The 9,664-nt window shown below is 41.5% G+C and overlaps 1 protein-coding gene across 1 annotated transcript; it reads left to right on the top strand.

Moving 5' to 3' along the window:
• Positions 1-7,511: 7,511 nt before the first annotated feature.
• LOC122728936 (histone H1.2-like) lies at positions 7,512-7,886 on the top strand. The gene has a single exon (XM_043967636.1). The coding sequence runs from the start codon at positions 7,512-7,514 to the stop codon at positions 7,884-7,886; it is 375 nt and encodes a 124-aa protein (XP_043823571.1).
• The last annotated feature ends 1,778 nt before the right edge of the window (positions 7,887-9,664 follow it).

The raw sequence follows: 9,664 nt of genomic DNA, 5'->3' as shown, positions 1-9,664 counted from the left end.
CCTCTAATATGTGTAATCTTGAGCAAATTACATAATGAAGGTAACAAGCATTTATTAAGTGCCTACTGTGTGCCAAGCACTGTACTAAGGGCTTTACAAATATTACCTCATTTTATCTTCACAACAACTTTGGGAAGTAGGTGTTTTTATTATCCCTGTCTTACAGATGCGGAAATGATAGGCTGAGTGACTTACTTACCATCACACAGTTCATAAGTGTCTAAGGCCAGATTTGGACTCAAGATTTAACTCCAGGCCCAGTTCTCTATCCACTGTGCCACCTAGCGGCTACCTCTTAGTACTCCAGATAACTCTGTAAGATCATAAATTGAAGAGAAGATGCTGACCTGATTGGTAGAGAGTTTCTTCATTCAGGAGTTTTCTATATCAATGAAATCACAGAACCAAATCCCATACCTTAAAAATGTGAACATGTGGGGGCAGCTAGGTGGCACAGTGGATAAAGCACTGGCGAAGGATTCAGGAGGACCTGAGTTCAAATCCAGCCTCAGACACTTGACACTAGCTGTGTGACCCTGGGCAAGTCACTTAACCCCCATTGCCCTGCAAAAATTAAAAAAAAAAAAAATGTGAACGTGTGTGAATATGTATTCGCACACACACATATACACAGGAAGCAAGTTAAAGATTTACACTTTTCAAAGTCATTAAGTAGATAGCACTTAATAGTTATAAAATTCTAAAATGCAATATTATAACCTTATGTGCAAAATAAGGAATTGTAGGGACCATAAGTCAGACATTAAAAGAATTGCGCTAGTCATAGTGTTATACCTACAACATCTCACTTAACAGAATCGGCTCTTTCTGGTGCAAATCGATCTATTTCTTTGGGTTCTCTAATACTGCATCAAGGTGTTGCGATACTATGTTGGAATTGAAGTTAGAAAGATTGGGGTTCAAGTATGTTTCTGATAGTGGTTGTATAATCATAGTTGACTTCTCATGGGCTTAGTTTCCTCCGCACGTAAAATCTACTTCACAAAACTGTTGTCTCAAATAAGATAATGCATGTAAAACACTTTCAACTTTAAAGTGTCACCTAATTTCCAAATTATTGCCTTCCCCCTCAGGATCTTTCCTTTGTCTTCGGAAGGATCACAATAAGTAAGAAAATAGAATAGGAAAGCTAGTTTCTAAGGTGACAAATTCTACTGGAATTCAGGAATGGACTCAATTTTTCAAAATATCAGTTGAATAATGAGGTCCTATTCAGACCGGCATTAGCTTTACACAACTTCCAAGGCCGAGAATACAGTGAATCTCAACTCACCTTACTCCCATATTTTTTGTTATGAAAAAATTATCATGTTGCCCTCAAGATTTTTTTCCAAAATACAGTATAAAAAAACTAAATAGGTTTGGCTCTTCTGTGATTTTTTTGGGTGGCTCTGAGAAGAGCCTTTGGTTAAGAAGTCCTTAGGGAAGGACTGATTTCTTCAGGTCCATTTAATCCTCATTCTGCTGGCCTAGAAATGCCTTTTCGCTCTCTTCAGGCAGGCAATCTACAGGAGTCACAGATTTCCTATTGCTGGGACCCTTCTTGAGCCCTGAGGCCTTTCGCCTTTTCAGCTTTCCCTTTCTTCCTAGTTTGGCAGTCTTGGCAACTCCAATCGCGTTCTCAGGGGAAAGTCCACATTCAGTGACCTGTAGCTCCGCTCCGGAGCTGACAATGCTCTTGACGTCTCCGTTGCCATTACTGTGAACCCCCATATCATCCTTCTCAGTTGCCAGCTCAGTTTTGAGAGCAGCCAAAGAAGCTTCCTGGCGATTTCTGGAGCCAGTGGTGACCCCAAGGGTGCAACTGGACACTCTCAATCGGCTGAGGCTGAAGACTCTGCTTGACTTGTGGACCGCGCTGCTCTTTCCGCGAGGCATTTTCTCAAAAGCCTGCTTCCAAAAGTGGCTTCGCACTGCACACGCCTCCGCTCTTTATAGTCCCTAAACCGACGCAATAGAATCAATGCCCAGGCGGAGGCAGCCCGACGTCACAGAATCAATCAACCCCCTTCGTCTGTGCACCGCTCTCTGTGTTTCTTCAGCGTCTTCTCGGGGCTTTTCACCCCATTAGGAGCACCTCCAGCTCTAGGTTTGGGAAGGATATTCAGCTTGATAATTCGAGAGTCTCGTTTCCCTTTTCCAACAGGGAGGAAAAGCATTTGAATTTCTCCATAAAGGCAATTTTGAGCCATGGCGGCTTGAATCAAGGAAGCAAATCTCTGTTTATTCTGTTTTTTGCTGCCCTCGTGAATGCCATTACCCCCCAACCCTTCGGGGAGTCAAAGATACAGAGGGCCTGGATTTGGGCACGCTAAAAGGGGGCTGCAAGACGCCCCGAGAAGGGTGCTAAACGCCTTAAGAGAAACGGCAAAAGCACAGCCAGCGCAGCCCCGCCGAGCTGCCTGGGAAGCTGGCCCGCCGCAAGCCGATTGGTTCTTCTGCATCGGGCTGGCGCCTATATAAGGCGCTCGGCCACGGGGGCCACACTCTGAAGAAGGCGATGGAGGCGAGCAGTGCGTTGGGAAGACGGTGACCGCTAGCACTTCCACTGGAAACTGAAATGAGAAGGGATCTCGAAGCTGCCAGCAGCCCTTTCCCAGTCTTCAGACTTCTTGAAGGCGACTGCTTCCATGTAGGCTGTCCCGGTGGCCTCTGTTGGCCCAACCCTAGGATCTCGATGCTTTGTCTCTGGAAATTCTCCATAATGAGCTTTTGAGGAACCAGGCCGGATTCAAGGAGAACTCCTGGAAACTGGTCTCTAGGGCTAACCCAAGGCCTGGGGTGTCCCACCACTATAAGATTGATAAACGTGCAGAGCAACAAACAACCTGCAGAAAAGGTCACCCAGAAAATGTCATCTAGGAAACTTAACTGCAGCAGGCAAGAGAGCTCTATCCAACCATAAAAGTGTTTCTTTGTTTTTTTTTTAAGTTAGGGAAGCTGTAAATAAATTTTTTTAAAAAATTAAATAGCTTTGAACACCCAATAGCAACATCTTGGTTGAGAAAATGACATATCCTTTGCAGAACCCTAAAAAACCCCAACGCTTTAGGATACCAATCAGACCCAAATAAACACTGCAAGTCTTTGACACGAACTTTACTATGCAGTGTAAATAGTGACAATGAAAAGCAATTTGGAACTATGCCCCCAAATTCTAAACTGCACATACCAGACATACTCAATGATGTCACTACTGTACATATAGATAAAAGAGGAAAAGGTCCCATATGTCCGAAAATTGTTCATTTTATCTCCTGTAATCTTCTCTTACCATATCCACAACTGTGAAAGGTATCACTCCTTCCCTGCTCCTTTAATCTATGCTATGACCTTTTATATCTTGGTAATGATGTTTATCATGGAATATAGCATAAGATTTTGGCCTAAACTTAATTTCTGCCAACTGATTTCCACTTTTCCCAGCATCTTTTGTTGATTTGTGAATCTGTACCCCAGTAGATGGAGTCCTTGGGATTACTATAGTACTATCTTGTTTGCTTCTGAGTCTTGGGTACCAAATCTGTTCTATTGATCAACTTTTTTGTTGTGTTTTTTTTTTTAACCAGAATCAAATCATATTGATAAATACGGCTTTGTACTATAGTTTGAAATGTGATACTAGACCATCTTGCTTCTCATTTTTTATCTTCCTTGAGATTCTTTACCTTTTTTTTCTCTCCAAGGTAGATTTTGTTCTTATTTTTTTTTTTAGTTCTATAATGTAATTGTTGTGGTTTTTTTTGGTGGGGCAATGAGGGTTAAATGACTTGTCTAAGGTCACACAGCTAGTAAGTGTCAAGTGTCTGGGATTGGATTTGAACTCAGGTCCTCCTGAATCCAAGGTCGGTGCTCTATCCACTGCGCCACCTAGCTGCCCCTTAAAGTAATTCTTTGGTGGATTTTTTTATGTCACTAAAACAGTAAAATAATTTTAGTCATCATTTTCATTATATTATTATATTAGCATTTGTTCAGTTGTGTCCAACTCCTCATGGCCCCATGGACCGTGCTGTCATCCTGGAGTGGTTTACCATTTCCTTCTCTAGTGATTAAGGCAAACAGGTTAAGTTACTTGCCCAGGGTCACACAGCTGGTAAGTATCTGAGGGCCAGATTAGAACTCAGACTAGGCCCAGCATGCTATCCACTGAACCATCTAGCACTACAAAACCATAAATAATGAATATCTCTACAATTATTTAAGCCTTTACTTTTGTAAAAAGTGTTTGGTAGTTGTATATAAAAAATCCTGGGTTTGTTTAAATGAACAGTGATTCTGTGTGTTGAGTTCTACTTTCAGAACATACATCAAACATGTATAAATCTTTCCACTGTAACATCTTAATAGTGTGAGATTCAAAATTGGATATATGGAGCATTAATATCCCCCTTTAACTTTTCTCTTTTATATATATCTCCTAGACCAATAAGAAAAAGGAGCCTCTGAGCTTTAATCTGTGAGGGATTAATTTTTATTGATTGGGAACTAATTATGCAACAAAATGTGGAACCAATTAGGGAAATAGGGAAGTAGAAATACAGATGGATAGTCTTAGATCTAAGCTTAGTCTATTTTCCTTTATAAAACTCACTGAATCCCAAACTGCCCACCAGGTCACGAACCAGCACACCCAAAGCCAAACACCAACCACGTGTTTCCAAACTCCTCTCACCCTCCACCACCACGGCTATTTTCCCACCCTCACTTTTAAGTTCTCATCCAGGAAGTTCCTCACATTCTCCTCCCAAAAGGGGAGGTCCTTCAAAAGCTGCTTCAGTAGCATGCACAATCTCTCAAATGATTCAGCTAAAATTTCCAATATTAATCTTTACCACAAATAATTTTTACAACATTAGGATTTTTAGTGCTGGATAAGAGCCAAACTATGTTAAATCTAGAATATTTGGGGAAAGTTCTGATTTTCTTGATGAATTGCTATCCTTCAGTCTTTTTAAAAGAGTATTTTGTTTTTTCCAATTACATGTAATGACAATTTAAAATTTTCATTTTTTATAAAATTTTGAGTTCCAATTTTTCTCCCTTTCTCTCTCCCTCCCCTTTCCTCCTCTCTAAGATCATAATCAATTTGATATCGGTTATACATATATATTTATATATATATATGTATATATCATGTAAAACATTTCCATGTTAGTCATGTTGTAAAAGAAGAAAGTTTACAAAAAACAGTTTGCAAAAGGAAAAAACCATGAAAAAAATAAAGTGAAAATGGTAGATTTTGATTTACACTCAGACTTTATCAGTTCTTTCTCTAGATGTGTACAGCATTTTCCATCGTGAGTCTTTTGGAATTGTCTTGGATCATTGTATTTCTAAGGAGATCTAAGTCATTTATAGTTGATCATGACAAAATGTTGCTGTTACTATGCACAATGTTTTCCTGGTTCTGCTCACTTCACTTTGCATCAGTTCATGTAAGTCTTTCCAGGTTTTTCTGAAATCTGCCTGCTCATCATTCCTTACAGAACAATAGTATTCCATTACATTCATATAGCACAACTTGTTCAGCCATTCCCCAATTGATGACATCCCCTCAATTTCCAATTCTTTGCCACCACAAAGAGAGCTGCTATAAATATTTGTGTGCATGTAGGTCCTTTTCCCTTTTTTATGACCTCTTTGGGATACAGACCTAGTAATTATCCTTCACTCTTTATAGGATCATAAACTTAGAACAGCTAGAAGAGACCATCTAGTCCAACCTCCTCATTCTACAGATGATATGTTCTCCCTCATTCTCCCTAAACATCATTATTCATTAATCTTTATGTCTTCAACTAATGAAAGAAGGTAGGTAGTCCAGGAATTAAGACTTGCTAGTCCAGCCCTAGATTGTACAGTAGACAAAGAACTGATTTTGGAGTCAGGGGACCTGGGCTCAAAGTCCTGCTTCTGCCACTTCTGGCCGTGTTGCTTTGGGCAAATTATTTAACCTTCCTGAGGAGACTGATGCTAATGTGTCCTGACTGGTTCTCATCCTTCAGGGCCAGGGATGAAGGTCTGGAGACATTTTATTCTGCACCTAGAACTCTACACTCTGATAGATGGGCCTTTTCCCTCTCTTACCTAAATCCAAGCTTTCATCTCACTTTCTATATCTAGACCATTGCTCCTGTCCCCTTCCCCACCATTTCCATACCCCTTTATGTGTTCTCTTGTCCTGACACAAAGTTGGAATGGGGGAGGGATGTATGTGTGTGTGTGTATATATATATATATATACATATATATATATATACACACACACATACACTTACATGTATATGTACACACACATAAAATAGATACACACGTGTACAACACATGTTTGTACATACATATATGGAGGAAATTATCACTGCAAAACCAAAAGATATGACAAAATTTTGAGTTTAAAATATGCTCCTTCATCTACATCTAAACTATCTATCACCTATCTGCAAAGTCTGTGTGGTTTTAAAACACCAACTTGGAGGTTACAGTGCTAAGAGGAGATACAAACTGGAGGCAAGCCAAGAATTCCAAGATCACCATGGCTGGAGATGGGTGGTTGTGTTAGGAGGTGTAGTCAGCAGTAAATATCCTAGAATTAAGCCCAGAGGTGCTACAATGAAACAGCAGCTTATTTTCACCCCTTCCACGTCCTTTCCCCTCTGTCCTGTACCTGTCTATTTCCCGCCAGGCCCACAGAGCACGCCACTGCAGAATCAAGGGTCTCGGGGCTAGGGGAGACGACAGGTCTGGTTTGAGATGTGGCACCTTCAGCAGGCCCGCGCAGCATCACTTGTGTTTTCATACCTTCTTCCTCCGAGTGTTTAGCCTTTCGCAGAGACGATCTGCACTTTTTGCTGGCGAAAGAAAACTTCAGCACCTCGAAATCTTTGTTTAGCAGGAGCTGTTGGAAAGAAAAAATCCAAACGAGAAGAAGGAAACCTCAAAAACTGAAGATGACTTTCCTGCTTCCGTGCCACCAGGCACCAATTTTTGCCTTTCTAGCAGAATTAGAAAGGCATTTCCTGCCTCACCAAGAATAGAAGAAGTTGAACAAATTCCTTGCATTATATATAATCTCTCGATGGTGCTGCTGGATGAAGCTAAAAAAACACAAGTTGGCCTGAGATTCTGTCACGTGGGGTCGCGGCAGCCAAGGAGCTGATTCCTCGGGACCCGCGTAGTGGTTATTCTGGACTAAGAGCTTGTGATGCCCCGTCAGAAGAAGGACGCAGCAAAGAAAGGGAAGGCTTCTACCACGCGCCGTTGTAACTGCAACCGTCTCTCATATTTCATCTTTGGGGCCATTGCCTCCTCTAAGAGTCGCAAGGGGGCAGCTAGGTGGCTCAGTGGATAGAGCACTGGCCCTGGATTCAGGAGGACCCGAGTTCAAATCCAGTATCAGACACTTGACACTAGCTGTGTGACCCTGGGCAAGTCTCTTAACCGCAATTGCTTCACCAAAAAAAAAAAAGAGTTGCAAGGGAATCTCCCTTATGGCCCTCAAAAGGGAGCTGGGAACTGACCAGTACAACTTCCGCAAGCACAACAACCGTATCAACAAAGAAGTTAGGAGCAATGTCAGCCGAGGAGCCCTGCTACAAGTCAGCGGGCGAGGGGCTTCCAGCACCTTTAGAATTGCCAGGACCACCGGGACTGGGAAAAAGAGAAACTCGAAAGCCGGAAAGGCCTCAACGCTCAAGAAAACTCCTGGGAAGAAGACTAAGAAGAAAACTAGAGTGTCCACCAGTCGCAAGTTGGTGTCAAGTAAAAGGCAGAGGAAGTACCGAAGGCAAATGGGTCCATCTGACAAGAGATCAGGTCGTGGAAATCAACCTGTCAAAGAGCAAGAGATTAGGCCCAGGTTATAATTACCCCTAGTTGAAAACGTTAGTTCGTTTTACTTAGCATTGATTGTCCCAAACCAAAGGCTCTTCTCAGAGCCACCCACTCATTTCACTGAAAGAGTTCAAAACTAATGTTCCTAACTTTAGGTTGTAAAATATTCTGGGGGTTTTTTTGGTGGTGGTGGTTGCCGGTAGGGGACAGACACTGATTTACATTATTTTACCCCACAAAGGAAATCCAGAAGAGGACATAAATGTCTTAAAAGTATAATGAAGGGGGGTTATTTTACAAAGTAAGTGACCAGCCCCTCCACCTTGTAGAAAGACAAATGAAGGTTAATTTTGAAATTTCACACTTGTCAACCAGATCAGAACGGACCTGTGAATGGCCGGATTGGAACAGAGCAGGTCAGAGACAGGAGAGTCAGGAATTAAATAAAGTTTTATTTTCAGAGTGAGGAAAAAGGCTTGCTAGCAAGGACAAAGTATAACTATTGAGTACTACTAATTCAGCAGTGGATTGCCAGTTCTACCTTCACTTCAGTTTCATAACTGTGCTTATGGCATGAATGAATGAAAAAGCATTTATTAAGGATTTGAATATGTGCTAGACATTTGCTAAGTGTTTGGGTTACTAAAAAAAAAAAAAGACCCTACCCTCAAGGAGTATACATTCTAATAGGTTTAAACAACACATATAGGGGTATGGTGACTTGGGAAGAGAGTTTAGGGGAACAAAAGAAACAAGGGCAGGTCAGCCGGGGCAGAAAGATGATAGCTTGGGTAAATGGCTGGATGGGATGTGTACTAAGTGGACTAATGTTCACAGACTAAGTCACTAATCATCTCGGTTGGGTCCCTGAGTTGGAGCAACCAAAGATTAAGATTTAGAGCATGGATTCTGGAAGACCTGAGTGTGTAGGTCCAGGTTTCAGGTCTGTGGTGGAGGGTGCTGGGCCAGCTGAGGAAGAACAGACCAGCAGCAAAAGGCAGTTGATGAAATGAAATAAGTCGATGGCTATATGGGAGGAAAAGCTAATACATGGCATACATATACCTTAGCATTGTGTTGTATGGGGATACAAAAAGAGTATTTGACAAGGTTCCAGACCTTGGATTTTATAATGTTACTCAGAATACGAGATTTACACATATAACACTATTAAATAATAATCAGAGGCAGTTTTATTTTTTATTTTCCAAATACCTCATCAGTAACAAGTTTGCTTGTAAGATATTGGGACTACTTCACTTATTTCCAGTTCTATTCTGGGTGACATCCCCATGGACCTGTAGCAAAGTGTTTCCAAAAATACTCTAGCTTGAGACTATAGAAAAGAAGCTGCAAGTAAGGAGAAGAAAGTTTCTGTAAATAGCCTTACTTGGGTATCTTCTCCTCCCTTAAGACTTGAATTTTAGTCTCTTCTTTCTGGAAAAGAAGGTGTAGTATGAAAAGAGGCAGGCAGTCTGACAGAAGGGGAATGAGGGTCAGTTGCTGCTCAACACAGAGACAGTTTTTTCTCCATGGTTGGGAGCCTTGCTGGTACCCAGAGGGTAGACAGCCCGAGTCCTGTGAATTCAGAGTTACAGACCCCCAGAATTTGCTCTGAAATCAGAGCGAATATTTGAGATAAGGAGCTACTTGGGAATTTCAGAGAGCAGACAGGTCCTTATCTCCTCCTCTCCCCAGTTCTGTGATCCTTTTGGTCATTGTGCAGAGTGCAAACCTCTGGATGAGTGGTGACCTTAGAGACAGACCATTGAGAATGGAGGATAATGTAGAAATGGTATCACTGCTCCCC

This window comes from Dromiciops gliroides, chromosome 5 (assembly GCF_019393635.1).
Source record: "Dromiciops gliroides isolate mDroGli1 chromosome 5, mDroGli1.pri, whole genome shotgun sequence".
Classification (NCBI taxonomy): domain Eukaryota; kingdom Metazoa; phylum Chordata; class Mammalia; order Microbiotheria; family Microbiotheriidae; genus Dromiciops; species Dromiciops gliroides.
This window is presented reverse-complemented; position numbering and strand designations above follow the sequence as displayed.

What these genes read in the sequence shown, in the direction of transcription:
- LOC122728936 (XM_043967636.1), top strand. Translation starts at nt 7,512, where the DNA reads ATGGCCCTCAAAAGGGAGCTGGGAACTGACCAGTACAACTTCCGCAAG.